The 21,414-nt window shown below is 39.7% G+C and overlaps 1 protein-coding gene across 4 annotated transcripts; it reads left to right on the plus strand.

Moving 5' to 3' along the window:
- Positions 1-208: 208 nt before the first annotated feature.
- Positions 209-17,983, plus strand: LOC139370522 (aprataxin and PNKP like factor). Of its 4 annotated transcripts, none has more exons than XR_011627141.1 (12): positions 209-330; positions 959-1,051; positions 4,352-4,423; positions 5,322-5,485; positions 6,979-7,183; positions 7,530-7,659; positions 9,862-10,058; positions 11,540-11,826; positions 12,578-12,709; positions 13,081-13,130; positions 14,304-15,207; positions 15,521-16,498. XR_011627141.1 is itself a non-coding variant. In XM_071110054.1 (11 exons), the coding sequence occupies exons 2-11, from the start codon at positions 959-961 to the stop codon at positions 14,492-14,494; spliced, it is 1,521 nt and encodes a 506-aa protein (XP_070966155.1). In that variant the 5' UTR covers positions 214-330; positions 927-958; the 3' UTR covers positions 14,495-17,983. The 4 variants fall into 4 exon arrangements, 2 of the variants coding, with proteins under 2 accessions (XP_070966155.1, XP_070966154.1); XR_011627142.1 differs by having other exon boundaries at positions 214-330; positions 927-1,051; XM_071110054.1 differs by having other exon boundaries at positions 214-330; positions 927-1,051; positions 14,304-17,983.
- Positions 17,984-21,414: the final 3,431 nt, after the last annotated feature.

The following is a 21,414-nucleotide window of genomic DNA, read 5'->3' on the forward strand; positions in this document are numbered from 1 at the left end:
CTAAGAACTAAAGTATTACAAAACTTTTATAAGATCAAATAAACCTAGCAAATAAGTCCTACTTCTTTTGTTGTTGCGCAAAATCGACATTCATTTGACCGCCATACAAAAACTCCTTGCTTGGTGGGCGAAAAAACGCCACCTGCTGGAGGGAGACAGATTTCTCGCTTCCGCTTTGTTTACACTGGATTCTGGAGAGACACGATCGTCGCTGAGGAGTGACGCATTCTGACGTGAGACAATGCACGCTCTCTACATAACAGCCCGGAAGTTTCTGAAGAAATCCATTAAGTTTTCACGTTTTTCTCAGCACCAAGCTACCTAGAACAGGTAAAATAATGTATATAAATCATTTTGCATTAAGCAGTATACGCCGGTTGGTCAGTTAGGTAGCTAATTATCTGAGCTGCTATTCAGTAGAAACAGGCTGGTGGAAGTTCAGCAGAGAGGAAGAGGCGAAGCGAGAGGGTTTACTCCGCTCAAAATCTGTCCACGAAGTAATTCATTTTTGTATGGCGGTCAATGAGGGTGTCGAATTTGGTTAACCAAAGATGTCATTGCTGATTTGCTACGTGAGACTTATTTGATCGAATATAAGTTTCGTAGTGGTTAGGTTGTTACTAATGCACTGGTATAAGTGGACGCGCATTTCGGCAAATTTGAAAAATTATTATTTTTTTGTCGGGAGTTGGCTAAAATGGTCTTATCTCGCCTCTCGTCTGCCTTCCATCTTTGAGGACATGAATTGCCATTGTTTGAGCAGGCACTCTACTATCTTGTCAATATAATAGATCATCTTTGAGTCTAGAGTCCGTCAAACGCTTGTCAGTTTAATGAATTAGCTAACTAGCATTATGCTAGAAGAGAACAGTTTGTAAAAACAAATAGTTCAGAAAGGGGATAGTTATCATATTCTTTGCTTATAGCATGTTATTCTGACTACAACAACCACCCGCAGATGGCGGGGTTCGATCTCGTGCCTGTAGATGGTGGCAGTCCAATACACCTGCCCGAGGGGGAGACACTGCTGGGAAGGGGTCCATTCCTTGGCGTAAGTAGCTAGCTTTAGTTGGAAAGTCTAGACTAGTAGTATGGAAAGCCGTTTTAACATAAATTAATTACATTTTTATATCAATTATTGTATTTTTTTATATCGATAATTGATTTTTTTAATGTAAAATTCGAATTATCGATATTCATTTAAAAAAATGATATCAGTAATTTATTTTTTCATATCAGTAATTCCCCATAGCATTGCATTTGTGATATCAACACATCGTTTGAAATCAACAATTCAAATGTATATCCGTAATTCATTTCTTTAGATAATTGAAGTTATTGATATAAAAATGTGAACTTTTTATGTCAAAAATAGTTTGACATCAAATGGTTGATATCATACATTGATTTGAGAACTTTTTTGCCTAATTATCATAACTAAACTAACACTGAAAACCAGACCGCTTCGACTGACCACATTTTCTCTGAAATAATATAACTTGCAGGTGGCAGAAGCCATTAATGCGCTGCACTAGTATTCTTTTAGGTGACTGTGAGTTAGATTCCCCCTGCAGACCAACTTGTCACCCCCCCCCCCCCCCCCCCCAAACAAATCCATTGCTCCTCTTCGAGTCGAATAAGGCATATGTGAAGATCATTATAACAATGCAGATAAAGTTTTATTCTCTCATGAGAAATCAATAATTACATTTGTTTATCTAATAACATCACTAACCACTTTTTCCCCACCTAACATCGCTTGCAGGTGGCGGAAGATGCTAATGTGCAAGGCTAATAATCTTTTAGATACAGTGAGTTTGAGTTCGATTCCCCCTGCAGACAAACTTTTTTCCTCCCCAAAAATACTATCCGCTGCTGCTCTTCAACAGCAGCAGAAGAGCCATGCTTAGGCCTACATAATGTGCATATTACTCTAGCGTCAGGGTCACAGCGGCCTGCGCATCTTTGCTGCAATGCTCCTTCTAACTTGGAGAAATACACAGTTGCGGTGTCTTCCTGTTGGGAGAAGAGAACCTATGTAGGAGCATGCAAATGTGATCCTGCCCCTATGAAGGTCATTAATCATATACTTTTTATGTATTCAAAAAATAATTTATCGATTAAAAAATTCAAATGTATTGATATAAAAATGTAAATTATTGATATAAAAAAATACAATTATTGATATAATAAAATGAATGAACAGAGTATATCAAACAATAGGAACACCTTCCTAATATTGAGTTGCACCACCCACTTTTGCCCTCAGAACATCCTCAATTTGTCATGCCATGGACTCTACAAGGTGTCGAAAGCGTTCCACAGGGATGCTTGCCCATGTTGACTCTCATTGTCAAGTTGGCTGGATGTCCTTTGGGTGGTGGGTCATTCTTGATACACACAGGAAACTGTTGAGTGTGAAGAACCCAGTTGCGTTGCAGTTCTTGACACAAACCGGTGTGCCTGGCACTTACTACCATACCTTGTTCAAATGCACTTAAATATTTTGTCTTGCCCATTCACCCTCTGAATGGCACACATACACAATCCACGTGTCAATCTTGAGGTTCAAAAATATTTTTTTAACCTGTCTCCTCGCCTTCATCAACACTGTTTTGAAGTGGATTTAACAAGTGACTATAACACTAATAAGGGATTATAGCTTTCATCTGGTCAGTCAGTCAGTCATGGAAAGAGCAGGTGTCCTTTATGTTTTGTACACTCAGTGTATGTTAAAAAGGCATTCCATGCTAGTAGAGTTAGCTACATCTGTGTTCCCCAACCCTGGACCTGGAGCGCTACTAGATATAACCAAAGATTCTTGGTGTATATTACTGGCCAGTACAGGAAAGCCCCATACAAACCGCTGCCATAGATGTTCTTTTTCAACTAACCTATTCTTAGCGATACTTTGTTCTCGTTTCGGTGAAAAAAGTAACTTACAAATGACAGTTTCCAGAAAATAACAAAATCTTTGGTTATATCACATTATCTGGCATACAATCTGTAACTAGAGAGGAATCAGGGTGGTTCGTATGACGCTAAAAGCAGGCATCCCCTGGCCTGTACCTCTCCAGGACTAGAGTTGGTGACAATTGCTCTAGCTAATGCTTCATTGGTTTAATCTGCAATAAATTAATTATGACCTTTCCACTTTATGCTGGTAGACTTCCAAGCATTTAATTGCTCACCAAATTATTATTATTATTATATTTTTTCATTTAACTAAGCAAGTCAGTTAAGAACAAATTCTTATTCACAATGACGGCCTACCCGTCGATTTAGACAAATATCCTAACTAGAAACTTGGAGAGAAAAAAGGATATACTGAACTGTACCTTGTTATATCTCCTCTGTCTCTTATGGAAAGAAACTGATGTCAGTGGATGTTTAAAATCCCTAGCCATACAACATTACGTTCATGCATAATATACCTACAGTACAAACAATTGTCTTTGCCCAGTCTGTACACAATTGACTATGGTAATTCTTGGGAATTTCCTAGTACTGTTTGACTTGGTTTTTATTCAGTTTCTGATTTCCCATTTGATTTCAGACTATAAAAAGCTGTAGATATATTTATATATATATATTTATTTATTTATTTATTTATTTATATATATTTTATTTATTTATTTATTTATTAAACACAATGGAATTCCATGAAAACAGAACATCTACCATGAGGCAAAGATGCAGCTGATTAGGCTACCTGATTATGACTATTGTGAAGTTAAAATATGCATTTCCTGGCTGGTTTCCTGGACCCAGATGAAGCCTTCTCCTGGACTGAAAATCATGATTTTTAGTCCAGGAGTAGGTTTCTTTTGGATCTAATTAAACTGTCCCTTGGTGTTTTACTGAAGTGCCTTTCAATTTGCAGTGGCAGATTTTTAGACTGCAATCAGATCAGTCTTACCGTGTAATATATGTATTGAATTTGTAAAGAAAATGCTTTTGACGTGAATTTCAATTAAAGATCAGGACTTAGGATAATCATTTGAATGTGAGCCACATATTATCAACATGCACTTGTAACCCTATTTCAGCAGCCCAAAACTTTTTTATTCTCAGGATTCAGGACCCTTTACTATGGAAGTGCCCTTCTTCATTTTGTATTTATTTGTATTGTCCGGACCTCCCGCCTGCTGAATGGCCGTTGTCTCTCAGGTCTGGGGCTGTATGTATCAAGCATCTCCGAGTACACTGAGGAAGGATCTCCCTGTCCATATAATCTTCATTAGGATCTAAAAGGCTAAACTGGTCCTTTTCAGCTCTCCTACTCTGAGATGCTTTAGATATCTTAAATATGGGCCCTGGTCTGTGAGTTTACGCTCTCTGTGTGTTTCAGGTCAGCGACAAAAGAGTCTCCAGACACCACTGCCTCCTTGAGAACCTGAATGGGCAGCTGCGCATCAAACCTGTAGGCTTAAGTAGAATTTATTCTTTATTCCGAGTAGACTATTCTCTCTCATCTAGGGCTCAAGTGCATGCCGAGCCTATTAAGACCGCTAAATGCCGAGGCGGTCTATTGTGCCAAAGACAACAATTCTTTGAAATCCGACATCAATAGTATGTTCAAGAAGGCCCCCCGGTAATCATCATGTTTTCTTTTTATGTTTTGGAAGGGGTCTTGAACCATTTGAGAACCTGTAGATTTTTACCCCAGGGACACTGTCTTGTGTGGTTTTACCACACCTTTTATTAGAAATGTTTTTATTTAATAGTTTACAGAGTAAGGGAATAGGGCACAACACGATTTCATGATTTCAATTGTTTATTTTAGTTGTGCAGCAGATTCATTTTCAGTAACGGTTTGGGCTAAAACCCCTCCTCAGGCTGCCTGTAAAAGGACAGAGATTCTCTCCATTTTGTCAAAGGTCACAGCCTGAGGATGTAGTAAGGCCTTTGGACTGCAACATTGCTGCAGATGAATTAAGGTTAAGAAAAAACAGTAGGAACATTTGAATTCAAGTATTTTCAACCTTCTCTTTCATCTAGTCAGCTTACTGAGAGTTTGGGAATTACCACTCAAGGGCAACACTTACACTACACTAAAGGGATAGTGACATTTTGGCAACTAACTTTACTACTTAACCAGAGTCAGATGAACTTACCCTGAGTCTGTGTCTGGAGCAATTGCTAACTAGCGTTAGCATGCTAGCCCTTTAAAGTGAAGAGTGGTGTGAGAAAGACACTTATTTTAAAAGACCACTAATTGTTTACAGCCAGCTGTTGTGCGGAAATAACAAGTATATCCAACTGCACCTTATGGCCACCAATAACTCAAAAAATGCCATTCTTATTCTTTCCAATCCCAGACGCATGTGAACCCCTGCTTTTGTCAGTCCTCGCTGGATGACCTCCCACAACCCCTGGACAGGAACCAGTGGCATGAACTTGGACAGGGAGACATCATCTCCCTCCTTCCTGGGAAGTACATCTACAAGGTGGTGGCCCTGAGTGGAGAAGATGGAACACCCAGGTAACTCTACTCCTCATCTCAACCCCTGCAGTTTCCCCTCAAGGTCTAAGTATCAAATTGTCTAAAACTTGAAACCAATAAACAATGAAATCTGAAAAATGATGACTGGTTCGCACGTGCACAAATAAGTAGCATTTGAATTAAAAAAAAATATTTCTATACATACTTGCTTTTTTTTTGTACTACAAGAAGTACAATTTCTACAGGGCTAACAGCCTCTAATAAATGCCTCTGTCTAATGACTATTGTTTGCAGTTTTGCATTTGACCTTTGTTGTATGCTATAGTTAGCCAGTTCTCTTGGTAACCATGAGCGTTAAAGCACATAAAATGATCCTCAGTCTCCTCCATGCATTTTCACATTTCTGGTTAACCTGCATACTACAGCATACAACAAAGTTCTACACATGTAGGATCTTAATTTGATCATCCTTTTGCAAGAGAATGTTCCTGCAATCCAGGACATTTTTAACTTGTAGTGTATTTGAGGTTTAAAAAGGCTTAAATACAAATAAATATTCTCAGAAATTATTTTCTCTATGAATTACGTACTCACCTTATACGATGGGAGTCGTGATATCAAATCTATAGTCTTAACAAATATTGGCATATAAGAAAGGCCATCTGATTCCTTTTTAAATTTAGCTTTTCAACATCACCCTCTTTTTACCTATAAAGGTCTCATAATGTAGCTAACATCTTTGAAATCAAATCATGTATTACCTAGACTACTTAATATGTTTTTTGGGTCCATGCTTATGTATTCTTACTTTCACCTCAGGTTTAAACCTTCTAGAGGTGTTAGCTTTTCCCATTGGGAAAACATGTCACAATTAGTCGCTATGGTGGCATGACATTACGTCTCCAGTAGCAACATATTTTGTGGAGAATAATTAGTCGCTTAACATTGCTATATAAAAGGTCACACTAGTAGAGCGAGTTGTCTCCTGACTCCTTAATGAAGAGTTTTATATCTCCCCGTTTCTATGTTTCCTTTGTATACACGCAATCATCATCTATTTGCCGGTCAATATGCACATTGTGATTTATGAATGGCTCGCATCCCCGTTATACATTCTGACCACCCTTAGACAGATTTGGAAAGATAAGGATTGTTCTCTGGCACTGGCATCAGACAATAGCTTTACTAATTGGTTTGCAAATGACTACATTAATTTATGCCTTTAATCTCCTAAAGACAGGCTAGACTGAGTGTACTGAATTGGAATAAATACCAGTGTCTTATCTCTTTCTATGTAAAACCAACACCCAAGCAACATTCAATTATGGTCTTTTGTTTCTGAATTTTTACATTTCAGTTTTTATTTTCATGTTTCATTTTTGTTTGAAGTTTCGATCAAAAGGATCCTAACCAGACACTCGAGTCAATTTAGCTGCTGTCTACTGCCTACACTAAAGAAGGAACATGCATGACTCATGTAAACGGTGCAGAGAAGGTGCTCGTGTTTGCAACAAGTTGTCTCTCCCTTGCAGAAACAGTCAGGCTCTTCAAGATGAAGACGAGGCTGTTATTAAATCTCCTCCTGCCTCCCCTGAACCAAGCGACGAACCTGCTTACCCCACTCGACAGGGCAAGGGGTGGACACCAAGCTCCCATGAACAACAATCTAGACTGGGAGGTAGTGTGGACCAGAAGGAGCCAGATGAACAGCTACCTAACCCACCTACCTCAAACCAGGTCAGGAAATCTGTATGTCAACAAAAGTTTTATCTTGAGATGTATCCTACTGCAATTTTCCTGGGATCCCACTGCTGACACCAATCACGCTTCAAATTCCGCTTCCTGCACCATTTACCCTTGTAATCCCATGCCTGGCACCATTTACCCTTGTAATCCCATGCCTGGCACCATTTACCATTGGAATCTCACTTGTAACAGCTATTAACTTTGGCATCCCACTTCGGACACCAATTTCCCAGGGAATCCCACTCGTAACTCCAATTAATATGTATATTTCTAAATGTTTCCTGTGAGTATGGTGGTACCGATAAACCCGGTTTACATTGTGGTTGTGTGCTCACAGACAGAAGCTGGGGTAGCTGAAGCAGAAAATGACAAGAACGAGCTGAAATTTGAACCAAAGAAAAGAGTGTTACCTGCTTGGATGACTGTACCCATTGCATCTCCCAAGAACCCCCCCACCACCACCAAAGGTATCGCTCCTATTTAGGACAGTGACATAATGGAATTTTGGATAACAATGAATTGTCATGCATATGACGGCAATTAACGTTAGAATTGTTATTGTTACAAATTAAGACAAGATTCCTCATCAAATGAATAATGCCAGGTTGGAGTGGATTGGCACATTTTACTATTGACACAAGGTTAGTGCATGAGAGAGACGGAATAACCTAGTTAACTGCTGTTGCTATTTCTGAATAGGTCTAACTAGTCAGAGACTTCCACCATTTTTTTATAGAAGATTATTGCCCCACTCGATTCATGCACTGAATGAACTCCGCTGGAAGCAGTAAGCTGTGTCCACTGCTCCCGAGGAGCGGTATTGAACTGTAGTTCTATGTCAATATGTGAAAAGAAAGCTGAAAAAGCACGAGAAATGGCAGATCTGTGCTCAAATCCATATGTTTGCTTGCAAAAAAGAAAATCAAATGCATTAAGTTTACGAATAGTTGCTAGCTTTACAAGGCTCCATGTTAGGATTCCTCTGAGAGCCAGTTCTTAACAATCGAATCCTTCTTAAATGAATAATAATATAAGGGGTTTACAACCCATTGTCTCAACAGGATGCACTGCATTGGTTTTAAACTCTTACTTATATTCAATAAAACTTGAGGCCAATTGCTTGTTACTTTACATATAGCCACCCTTTAACAACATGGCGTTAGGTGTGTGTGTATGTGTGTGTGAGAGAGAACATGTACAAAAGGATGTATCAACACACACAACTCTTACAAGGTCTTGTACAACAACAGCAGAGGCCAAGCCATAGCATATTCTATTGGCAATCACTACTCACTACAGTAGTTGACAAATGGAAAACTTGGGAATTTCTAATATTGAGTCGGTAAGGGATCTTGAGAGCTAGGCCTACATTACCTCAACGGTCGCTGTGATGTGTAATTTTGTACGTCGACGAGTGGAACACTTCGAAACACACTACCACTCTTGAAGATGTCAATATCCTCTTCGACGTGCTGCCAAACCTTACTCTTTTGGATCAAGTTTTTGTTATTTCCTCACATCGTTGCCCTAGTTTCCTTAAAAGTTCCCCTGAAAGTTTCAACTTCCTCATACTGACTCCCTCTGGAGTCTAGTGACCCATTTACCATGCCTGCATCCAAAATGGCACCCTATTCCCCATAGAGTGCACTACTTTTGACCAGGGCCGATAGGGCTCTGGTCAAAAGTAGTGCACTCTGTAGGAAATAGGATGCCATTTGGGATGCGTAGTGCACTCTGTAGGAAATTGGATGCCATTTGGGACACGTAGTGCACTTTGTAGGAAATAGGATGCCATTTGGGACGCACCCATGGTTTCCTAATGCTAATTTAGGCTACATAGTGCTGACGTTATAGTCAACAATGTCAAAAAGGTTATCCATTAGGCTTTAGATTTGTAAATGGTGCAAACAGTGGCTTGCTCTGATTATTGATAGCCAATGCCTCTGAGCAAGCCTTTTAACAGGGAACGTCAATCTATATTTTAGGTTACGTCAATCAGCGGTCGACAGCACATAACCTTTTTCAGATTCCTAATTTCCTATCTTGAACTTCATCTAGGATCAGTTTTCCCTTTTCATTCATAATGAAAAGGATTACATGGACAGGGGGGTGGCTCCCTTATCCTAGATCAGCACTCCTACTCTGAGACGCTTTGAGAATAGGTCTGGGCAATGAATGGCATTAAGTGAATAATTAAACTCCAGGGAGAAACTGAAACCAGGGTGGACACTGCAGCCCCTGGGCCCAGTTTTTTATTTTTTATTATCTGAAATTTGCCTATCCGATAGGATTAAATGCATAAAAATAGAAGGAATAGAATGGGAGTCCCCATTCAAGTCAATGATACGTCCTTTCTATTCATTCTATTTCTACGCATTTAATCCTATCCAATAGGCAAAATCCAGATAGACAACTTTTGAAAAACTGGGCCCTGATGATCAGAGCTTCCCCATCTCTGCTGTTTTCATTGTGATTTGCACCTGGCGTCCCTTTATCAAGGATGGGCAACTCCAGTCGTCGGCGGCATGAATGGTGTCGCATGTTTTCACCTGCCTTTGAGAACATATATTTTCATTGATATAGCAGTCACTCGACTATCTTGTCAATATAATAGGTAGTTTGTTACATGACACAGTCGACCCGTTCACCCAGAATCGTCCTCGTTTTAGGATTTGGAAATCGAGGCAGAGAAACCCCAACGACAAGCACCAACCAGGGCGCGGCCAAACGGGCCAGGTACACAGCGCCCTTGTCAGGGGAGGAAGAGTCTGAACACAGCGAGGCAGAGCCAACACCCAGGAAGAGGGTGAGGAGGAAGAAGAGTGACGAGGATGAGGACAATGAGGAAGAGGTCCAGTCTACAACAGTTGAGTGTATACTAACGTGTGTGTGTGTGTGTGTGTGTGTGTACACACAGTACAAGTCAAAAGTTTGGACACACCTACTCTTTCAAGGGTTTTTCTTTATTTTTACTATTTTCTACATTGTAGAAGGAAAAGCAGCCAACAAGTGCTCAGCATATGTGGGAACTCCTTCAAGAATGTTGGAATAATATTCCAGGGGAAGCTGGTTAACACTTTTTTGGTTACTACATGATTCCATATGAGTTATTTCATAGTTTGATGTCTTCACTATTATTCTACAATGTAGAAAATTTTACAAAAATAAAGAAAAGCCCTTTGAGAAATTTGAGTAATCAAGGTGACGGACAATGACATATTCAATACCGCCATGCACAATCTTGCCTGGATCTAGCTGATCTAGGGTGTAATCATTCGTACAACAGTTTCTTTTGGACAAATTCAGGAATGTTTATCTCCGTTTTGTTCCATTTGCTTAAAAAACATTTTTCAACAGGATCTGCGCAATGAATACACCCCTGATCACAATCAAACACAATTCACTTTCATAGCAGCCACATACAAACAGCATGATCCCTTTGATCGTTGGATAATTCCTTCTCGCATCTACACACTCTCCTCCTTTCACCTTTTCCCGTCGCTTGTGGACTTCAATGCACAACACATCAGTTGTCTGTGACCAGCCGAGAGAACCTTTCCTAACCAAACCTTCATGTCATCATAACCGCCAAACGCTACACACAGCCTACATCATTGTCACCATATTAGCTAACATCAAGTCAACATAGCTACTAAATTAACGTGTTAGTTAATCCGCTACAATCATCCAATAAAATGTACAGTTAGCAAGCAGTTACGCTGGTGAGCCCCGGTGGCAATAAATGAATACAACTAAAGTATACCTTGACTTGTAAGAGTTTGTGTTGGTTAGCCTCTCTCTTTGAGTCAACTACTCACCACATTTTATACACTGCAGCGCTAGCTGTAGCTTATACTTTCAGTACTAGATGAATTATCTGATCCGTTGATTAGGTGGACAACATGTCAGTTCATGTTGAAAGAGCTTTGATAGGTTGGAGAATGTCATCCGGAAGTTGTCATAATTACTGTATAAGTCTATGGAAGGGGGTGAGAACCACGAACCTCCTAGGTTTTGTATTGAAGTCAATGTACCCAGAGGAGGACGCAAACTAACTGTCCTCCGGCTACACTATGGAGCTACCCTACAGAGTGCTGTTGAGGCTACTGTAGACCTTTATTGCAAAACAGTGCTTTAATCAATTATTTGGTGACGTGAATATATTTAGTATAGTTTTGTCTAAAAATAACTTTGAAAATGTTTAACTATTTACATTTTTCTGAAATACACAGAGGAGGATGGTCCTCCTCTGAGGAGCCTCCACTGTTCTCTATAATGTGCAGTATTGTGTTTGTTGTGTGTTGTTGGTTAATGTACATTTACAGTATATGGTATATCACTCCGCAGGCATTTAAAGCCAGGCAGCAGGTGAAGCCTAGTAAAGTAGAGGAGAGTGAGGAGTCGGACCACTTTGACGTGGAGGAGGATGATGGAGAGAAGAGAAGAGGAGAAGCTTCCCCAGTGAAAGGCAGCAGCACTTCTACCAGCAGAGCGGAGGCCAGCGAGTCCGAGGACAGGGAGAGAGAGCCTCAGAAGGTCGGCAAGGGGCCTCAAGGGTCAGGTGACGTTTCAGGCCCCGCCCAGTCCAAAGCCCGGCTCAGGACGACCTGCCCCTATGGAAAGGACTGTTACAGGTACATCCCCACATAACATTGTCTGAACAATAACTGTTAGAAATGTTGAAGATAGTACTTGAAAAGACCTGCACGTCCGAGAACATTAATTTAGGCCGGCAAATGTTCCAACAAGTAATTGAATTCAAAGACTTGACATAGTTGATGGGTATTTTTATTTTATGTTGCTCCAGGTACAACAGATGAGATAAGTGCACTTTATCTATAATGCATGTTACAAAACAAATGTATTCTGTTCAAATTGGTTCCACGGCAGCTCTTTCTAATATCAAAGAACTGAACATGTGCAGTATGTTTTCCCCCCAAGATAGCTTCTCTTATTTAAGGTTTTGTTTATTTTCAAACCACTGATAGTTAACGAACAACTACGTGAGGCATGGGATAAGCTACTGTATTCTCCAAGACGAGATGTGCGTCCCAAATGGCACCCTGTTCCTTTCATAGTGCACTCCTTTTGACCAGGACCTATTATGGCTCTGGTCAAAAGTAGTGCACTGCATGTGTATATATAGGGAATAGGGTGCCATTTGGGACATACACAAGGATTAGCCTAGATTGGGCCTCAGGGTCCAAAACTAAATGGCAGAGAGCAGGTTCAAATGTAGATTCTCTCTTTATTGAGGCAAAGGAAATGAGCAAAGAGAAAGTGCTAGCTCAAAAGCTAAATGTTCTTCAAAGAATACCAATCAAAATGGGATCGACCATAACTTTTTAATAATTTTATTTTTGTTAATTGTTATTTCTATCAAAGGAAAAACCCAGTCCACTTCCAAGAATGCAGTCACCCCGGCGACAGCGACTACGAGGACAGTTCCGCGAAAGACGAGGAGGAAGAGGAGGACGCGGACCGACCTGAGTGTCCGTACGGCACAGACTGCTACAGGTGGGATGCACACCATAATGTTGTCACCATTACAGTATAAAAGAGACTGGTAATCGTGTCTCAAGACTATTATTGTCAGGAAAAAAGTAGCCTAATAGCTCCTACAATTTCAACAGGGAAAGAGAAAATAACCTATTTATTATAGCCAGATATCCCCTGTAAAAGAGTAATATAGAATAAGCCAGCAATCATAGGACTCAGAGTGTCTGACTGGACACAATTTGTTGGCCTCCATTTGAACCTTGTGCGGTTGACATCGGCGACCAAAAGGCTTGAACAAAAGGAGAGTCTGACATTTTAGCCTCATTGGCATTTGACAATACTAGTAGTCCTTGGTAGTTAATCAACCATTTTCCCTGTTTTCTTTCCAGGAAAAACCCTCTCCACTGGAAGGAATACAAACACACCAAGAAGACTCGAGGTATGTTCATTTATACCTGAGAGAGAAAGACATGCTAACCTCTCACCACCACCCCAAATGTTTTTGTTGGTTCCATTTGTGGTTCCTCTTCAATGCAGAATATAATCAGCCATGCATCAAATGAATCCAACTGGTATGCAGAGCAGAGAGAAAGCAGAGACATAAGAGAAACCTTTGATCTGAAGCAATGTTGTAAATGCCATGGATTGTGCAGATGCCCAACAATCTTATCTGGGCTATTGGATAGTTTGTTTTTATCTTTCCAGATTTGGTCAGACAGCGATGTGTATGCATATCAATACACTGTCGCTCTAGTGAATACATTAAACAAACCTATAATCCACATTCCCCTCCAGAGTTTAAAGAAGCAAAAACGATCAAACCAATTGCACTCCATTTCTCTGACGTGACATCAGCAGGATCTATAAACTGTAACTGGTAACATTGACTTTCTGGAAGGGAGGTGTGTAACTCAATTTGTATTGCCTCACCAAACAGACTCATAGTTATGTTATTGAACATGACTAGACACTGATCTTGGGTCACTTTTGCGTTTTCCCCACTAATGGTTAAGGTAAAGGATATGGGAAGGGGGGGCTTATCCAAGATCGGGTTGGGCCAGCTTTTTGGCTCGAGGGGCACATCGGGATTTAAAAATTCATTGGAGGGCCACGCAGATTATTTTTTTTAACGATTTGTTTGTCAAAACCATTTCCATTTTTATTTATAATGCCCCACCACCATCAAACCTCCTGTGGGCCATAGTTTGCCCACCCCTGTTCTAGATCATTACCAAGGGAAACGTCACCCCAGAGCATAGGTCACAGGGTTGGGTAGGTTACTTTCTAAATGCAATCCATTCCAGTTACTAGTTACCTGGCAAATTGCTTTCAGTTCCCCTTAAAAGGCATTAGAAGAAGACTTGTGTTCGGACTCGCTCAAGTGGGAACAAACTTAAACTTGCGCCTTTTTTTCCCCATGCTGAATTGAATGATACCTATTTGAATCCTTTTATGAGTGAATGTAATAAATTACCGTCAGCTGTTTTTGTGCAACGCACCATAAAATATTGATAGACACAACCAATGTCTTGTGCTAGCATCAATGGAATTATACAGCACGTTAATAATGCTAGAAATGGCTGTTAATAATGTTATACAATCCCTTCTACAGCGAAAAAGCCGGTATCATACAACAACGATGATGATGATGATGAGTTTGGGGACGATGACAGCTTCATCAATGATGAGAGCGAGGACATTGGTGAAGACTCTGACTATGAGCCACCTGACTCAGACGACAGTGGCAAAGAGGACCTCGAAACACTCAAGAAAGAAGCAAAGGCCTTCACAAGGCCGAAATGAACTAGTGGCCTAAACTGGACTAATCTCCCCTTACCTGTTTTAAACTGAGCGTGCTATTTAAGCGGAGTATACCTTTTTTCCTCTATTCAAACACCCTTGGAATCCAGCAGGTCTACAATCTCGAATAATATTAGTCTCCCTGTGCTGGGAAAATACAGTCAGCAATTTACCCCATCAGTTGGGAAGAATCAATAACGGGATTCTTGACTGATTTGTGTTTGAGGATGTCATATTGCTGACTTTACCTTTTTTAAAGTGATTGAATTTATGTGTGATACACAGTGATACTTTCTTGGATAGTAATTAATCACAAGCATTTTTGAAGTGTATGAATTCTTGATTATTGGTTTGTTTGAATAGTATGGACAAGCAGTTTCTTTTTATTTTTTACTTCCTTTAAAAATAAATGATCAGTGCCTTCAGAAAGTATTCACACCCCTTGACTTTTTTCACATTTTGTTGTTACAAAGTGGGATTAAAATGTCCTTTTTTGGTAAATGATCTACACAAAATATTTTGTAATTTCAAAGAAAAATGCTAGATTTTGTATTTATTAAGGAAAATAATCAGTACATGTTAAACACCTTTGGGTGTGAATTGTTTTGGGTAAGTGTCTAAGAGCTTTGCACACCAGGATTGTGCAATATTTGCCCATTATTGTTAAAAAAAAAAATTCAAGCTCTGTCAAGTTCATTGTTGACCATTGCTAGACAGCCATTTTCAAGTCTTGTCAGATCTTCAAGCAGATTAAAGTCAACTGTAATTAGGCCACTCTGGAACATTCAATGTCGTCTTTCTGAGCAGCACCAGTGTAGATTTGGCCTTGTCTTTTAGGTTATTGTCCTGCTGAAAGGTGAGTTAGTCTCCCGGTGTCTGGTGGAAAGACAACTGAACCAGGTTTTCCTCTAGGATTTTGCCTGTGCTTAGCTCTATTACGTTTATTTTTTTCCTGAAAAACTCCCTAGTCCTTGCCGATAAGTATATCCATAACATGATGCAGCCACCACCATGCTTGAAAATATGAAGAGTGGTACTCAGTGATGTGTTGAATTTTCCCCAAACATAACACTTTGTGTTCAGGACAAAAGTTAGTTTCTTTGCCACATTATTCACAGTTTTACTTTAGTGTCTTTTTGCAAACAAGATGCATGTTTTGGAATAATTGTATTCTGTACACTGTATTCTTTTCACTCTTGTCATGTAGGTTAGTATTATGGAGTAACCTCATGGTGAAATCCCTGGGGTTTCCTTCCTCTCAAGCAACTGAGTTAGGAAGGACGCCTATATCTCTGTAATGACTGGGTGTATTGACCTAATGAATAACTTCACCACGCTCAAAGGGATATTCAGCATCTGCTTTATTTGATTTTTACCCATTTACCAATCGGTGGCCACCTTTGCGAGGAATTGAGAAACTTCCCTAGTCTTTGTGGTTGAATCTGTGTTTGAAATTCACTGCTCGACTGAGGGATGTCACAGATGATTGTATGTGTGTTGTATGGAGATGGGCTAGTCATTCAAAAATCATGTTAACCACTATTATGCGACTTATGTTATTTGCTAAGCAAATGTTTACTCCTGAACTTATTTAGGCTTGTTATCACAAAGAGGTTGAATACGTATTGACTCAAGCCATTTCAGCCATTTTTTTTTTTTTTTCATTTGTAAAACATTCTTAAAAAAAAAACAAAAAAAACATTGACATTATGGGGTATTGTGTGTAGATCAGTGACACAATGTAGTTCTTTAATCCATTTTAAATTCCGGCCGTAACGCAACAAAATGTGGAAGAAGTTCAAGGGAATTTAATACTTTCTGAAGGCATTATAAATAATGTATAATACCAGAAGTTGTGTTTAATTGACAGTAGTTTGTCATGCTTTTTATACTCAATGCCAGTGTCATGTTTTTCTACAGTAAACATGCTTTAAATGAACAATATTCATTATCTGTCTCAATGTATAAAGATTTGTAAAAATACACAAGATGGTAATGCAGTTTGAACATGTTTGTTGTATGCTGAATATTAGTTTCAATTTTCATGACCCTTCACTTGGTCATTGTAAAGCATTCTAAACCTGACACATTCACTTCCTTATTCATGGTTCCAATTACCTCTGGGATCATGAGAACCCAGAGTGTAATACAGTGTTTAATTCGATGTTTTTTTGTGAACAAATTTAGATTTATTTTGTCATCCAGTTTGACCTCTCGTTTTGTAATCCAATCAACATGCATTAATTCATAAACAAAACCACTGCCAGACGGCCTTATGTTTTTCACTGGGCAGTGGTTTTAATAACATCTCTCTCACAATTCACCCTCTTTTGTGGACCGCATAACAAAAACAGGTAAACACAGCTCCATACATTGTAAAACATATGTTCATAAGAAACAGGAAAATAGATTAAAAGTGAAAATACTGAAATTATCCTAATCGGCATGTTCTCCTTTCCCATTTTCTGGAACCTGCTGGAAAAACATACATAATTTGGAGGCAGGTTGTTTGATTCCCATGACTAATTCAAGCCTAGAAGTGGTAAGGGTTCTGACTTGAATTACTGTAAATGTCAAGCGCATGTCTCATAACAAGTACAAGCTAACTGGAGAAAACCCTCCTGTTGGTCTCGTAAGCATAACAAGCAAGGCAAAGACATTTCTTTTGTTTATACTATAACAAATGTAATTGCCCCCCATGTATGGCGCTACCATACGTTAACTGCAAATTTGTAAAAGAGAAAGAAAAATTGGTAGGCTACAACAGTGAAACACTTTCTATAATTGATTTACTCCTAAAATATGCTTTTGATTCAACCTAATTGTTTATAGTTATCATTCTTGAGATCCCAAAAGTTAGCAGTGAGAACTCAAAGAAGCCTGAGGAATTTCAACGCCAATTTGAACCTGGTGATTTCAATTTTTATTTCACCCTCTACCTGAACAGATTATCATTAGTACATTTCTTTCAGCCATTTATTTAACAGATGTTACAGATGAAAACTGAGGAACTAATTGATAGCGAAAGAAGCAGTGTCACCAAAAAGATCCTCCCATGCTTTTGAAGCTGATCTGGGACCAGCACCAATTTGCAGCGGTTATTTCCCCCCAATCTCACTCCTGTCACATGCCAGGCTTTTACAGAGTGACTCCTCTGATGGCCATTGTCAAATTAAATTGGATTTGTTTACATGCAGCGAATACAACGTGAAATGCTTACTTGGTATTGTGCCATTTTGGTAGCTGGTAGATTAATACGTTAATTTACGGGATTATGTTCTTTGTTTAATGGTGCACCACTACACTGTATTCTCCACTTGGTCTCATGATTACCTGCCATAAGAGCACTGTCGTGTAGGTGCTGGTGGGGAATGGCATGTTAGAAAATGTCAAAGTAAAGTCATGTGTCAGGATTTGTGAATGTAATGTTATTCAATCATGTATTTTGAGAGTATGCATGGTAAAAAAAATAAAAAAAAGTCAAACAAGAAAGCATGTCTTAATTAATTGATCTAACCCAGGGGTGTCAAAGTCAAATGGACGGAGGGCCAAATAAAAAAATCAGCTACAAGACGAGGGCCGGACTGTTCGAATGTTCATTGAAAAATTTTTAAATGACGCATATAGTCTAGTGAACCTAATTGAACCTACTGAAAACCTAACAAATATATTACAATATGATCAGATAAATAAAGCAATATTTTCTTATGGCTCTGTCAGTAATCTTTAATTTTCAACAGACACAAAAGACAAATTTCCTTTATATAAATATCCCCATAACATGAACATTAAATGAAAGAAACCGGTATTCAAGGCACCATCAGTAGACTATATTTTCTATTTTAGCAAAAGTGGGCTAAATTTACTTCAAAGAAAAAACAATAATAGCAATTTTCTATCATCCACTCAACTGAAATATTTTTAAAATATAATTGGATTGAAATACAAAAAAATAAAGTGCAAAAATCTATTAATCAAAAACAACACTTTGTTTAAGGAGAAGTAACATGCAGTGAAAACAAATATTAAATTTTAACTTTTAAACTTGAACTGAGTAAAAACTCTAAATATGTGATTGCACAGTAATGTTCACTTGTTTGAGGTTGAGGGTGATACTTGGTGGTGTCCCATCTTTTCCACAAGTTCATCAATGTTCGGGGTAAGGCTCTGAGCTGAAGAAATCCTCAGAATTGAGTGGAGGTGTTCAGCAGTAAGTCGACTTCTGTGTGATGTTTTGTTCAGGTTCATCAAAGAAAACAGTTGTTCACACAGGTATGTGCTGCCAAACATAGACAACGTTTGAGCAGCCTGGATGCGCAGCTGGGGCATTGTGCCGGGGAGGAAACGGGCGAACTCCGCAGCACCCACTGCCGCATATTTTGCCCTCAGTGCATCATTGCATTGGAGGTCAATCAACTCCATTTGGAGGTTTGGTGGTGAGCTTTCCACGTCAACAGCAAATGGGTTACCGAGCAGTTCCAACCTGCTTTTTTGTGCTTCAAAGTCAGCAAATCGGCGTCGAAAGTCAGCGGCAAGCATACCTATTTTATCAGCCAACTGTGTGCTCGGGAACGCACTGGTAGAGAGCTTCTCTTTCATGGTCTGGCAGCTGGGAAAGTGGCTCAAATTTTCTTTCCGCATCTGCGTCTCCCACAGAGTCAGTTTGGTTTTAAATGCCTTCACTGTACTGTACATATCAGAGATGACACGATCCCGACCCTGCAGCTGCAAGTTTATTGCATTCAGATGACTCGTAATGTCACACAGAAAAGCCATTTCACACAGAAACATTTCGTCTCGGAGTTGTGTTGTGTCTTTCCCTTTGCTGTCCAAGAACAGACAAATCTCCTCACGAAGCTCGAAACATCTTTGAAGCACCTTTCCCTGGCTTAGCCATCGCACCTCTGTGTGATAAGGCAAATCACCATGCTCCGTTTCTAACTCCGTCAGAAATGCCTTGAACTGGCGGTGATTCAAACCTTTGGCTCTGATAAAGTTAACTGTGCGCGTGATGATGCTCATTACATGCTCCATTTTCAAGGCTTTACCGCACAACGCTTCCTGGTGTATGATACAATGATAAGCTGTCAGCTCACCTGTCGCGTTTTCCTCTTGCATCTTTTCCCGTATCTTCGCCACCAGTCCGCTCCTGTGTCCACACATCGCAGGTGCTCCGTCGGTTGTCAAACCCACGAGTTTTTCCCAAGGCAGCTCCATCTCATTTACACATCTTGACACCTCTTCATACAAATCATGCCCCGTAGTTGTGCCATGCATAGGACGTAAAGCCAAAAACTCCTCTGTCACGCTTAGGTTGGAGTCCACTCCGCGGATGAAAATTGACAACTGGGCAATGTCAGAAATGTCGGTGCTCTCATCCACAGCCAAGGAATATGCAATAAAATCTTTTCCCTTTTTCACAAGCTGCTCTTTTAGATTGATGGACAACTGGTCTACTCTCTCGGCAATGGTGTTTCTGCTCAGACTCACATTTAAAAAGAGTTGCCTTTTTTCTGGGCAAACTTCGTCACAAACTTTAATCATGCAGTTTTTGATGAAATCCCCCTCCGTAAATGGCCGGGCTGATTTAGCGATCTCTTCTGCCAAAATAAAACTGGCCTTGACAGCAGCCTGGCCTTGTGATTTGGCTTTTTTGAACAGAGCCTGTCGAGATTTGAGGCCTCGTTTTAATTCCTCTGCCTTTTGTAGCCTTTGTTCCATGTCCATATTCTTGTTTTTGTCCGCGTGTTTCGTTTCATAATGTCGTCTCAGATTATACTCTTTCAGTACCGCCACACTTTCTCCACACAGAAGACACACAGGTTTTCCAGCTACCTTCGTGAACATATACTCCGACTCCCACCTTGTTTGAAACCCCCGGTTCTCAGTATCCACCTTCCGTTTTGCCATTTTTGATGGGTATCTGAAAGTTAATTTTACTGTGATGCTGACGACTGCTGTGCCAATAAATATTGAAATGAAGCAGCCTACTGCTCGGTGCGTCACCTTTGCATTGTGGGAAATGTAGTATTGGTGCGTGTAAAAGATCTGCGGGCTGCCGGCTTGCTGCGGGCCGGTTCTAATAATAAATCAAGATCATCCCAGGGGCCGTAAAAAACCTTCTTGCGGGCCGGATGTGGCCCGCGGGCCTTGACTCTGACATATGTGATCTAACCTAACTCTTAATTGTCTATCTAGCCCCGCGCCACAATTCTATTTTAGATTCTTCGATTCGATAAATCTGCTCGTTTCTCTTGGATTATAATTGTTTTTGAAGAAGAATCGAGAGCGCTCTTAGTTTTTAAATGATAATATGTTGTATATTTCATATACAAATGTGTATTAGAAAGCACTATAAACTGATCAATTACTTATTGTAAGACATCAAGCCTCTTGAATAAATACGTGGAAAAATCCTTTCAAAGTCTAATGCCCTCCTCGTGAATGATTCCACATTCTAATTCTAATTCCATTAAACTTTCATGTTTTTTCAAAATGTCCTCCATGATAGCAGTGACAATGTGAGGCGTTGTACTAGTATGAACTAAGTTAACATGGCAGGACAATCAATCAAATTCACAATATTGACATGTGCAATCTCCGTATCGCAGAAACATGCAGTATTTTGAAACGACACTCGGCTGCGTGTAATGTCCGTTTTTATAGTTTACTCCGTCATCTCTCTTGGGGCTGCTTCCCACATACAAACCCCCACCGCCTGTCACTCGAGCAGTGCAGTTCTTCCTCCTCACTGTTAGATTCACTCTAAGGTTGCATGCTGTTCTGTTAGGTCAAATGCAGTTAACACATTGTTCCAAACAAGAACAATGCTGCTTTCCACTTTGCTTGTAAATATAAATTGTATTTATATAATTCACCCAAGTGTTTTGATCTACTGTAGTTCGCAATATTTGGTCAGAAAA

The sequence above is a fragment of the Oncorhynchus clarkii genome, chromosome 17 (genome assembly GCF_045791955.1).
Source record: "Oncorhynchus clarkii lewisi isolate Uvic-CL-2024 chromosome 17, UVic_Ocla_1.0, whole genome shotgun sequence".
In the NCBI taxonomy this organism is placed as follows: domain Eukaryota; kingdom Metazoa; phylum Chordata; class Actinopteri; order Salmoniformes; family Salmonidae; genus Oncorhynchus; species Oncorhynchus clarkii.

Coding starts and splice junctions, on each gene's coding strand:
- LOC139370522 (XM_071110054.1), top strand. CDS start 959: ATGGCGGGGTTCGATCTCGTGCCTGTAGATGGTGGCAGTCCAATACAC. Junction 10,059..11,539: donor AAGAGGTCCAGTCTACAACA/GTTGAGTGTATA, acceptor ATCACTCCGCAG/GCATTTAAAGCCAGGCAGCA. Junction 11,827..12,577: donor TATGGAAAGGACTGTTACAG/GTACATCCCCAC, acceptor TTTCTATCAAAG/GAAAAACCCAGTCCACTTCC.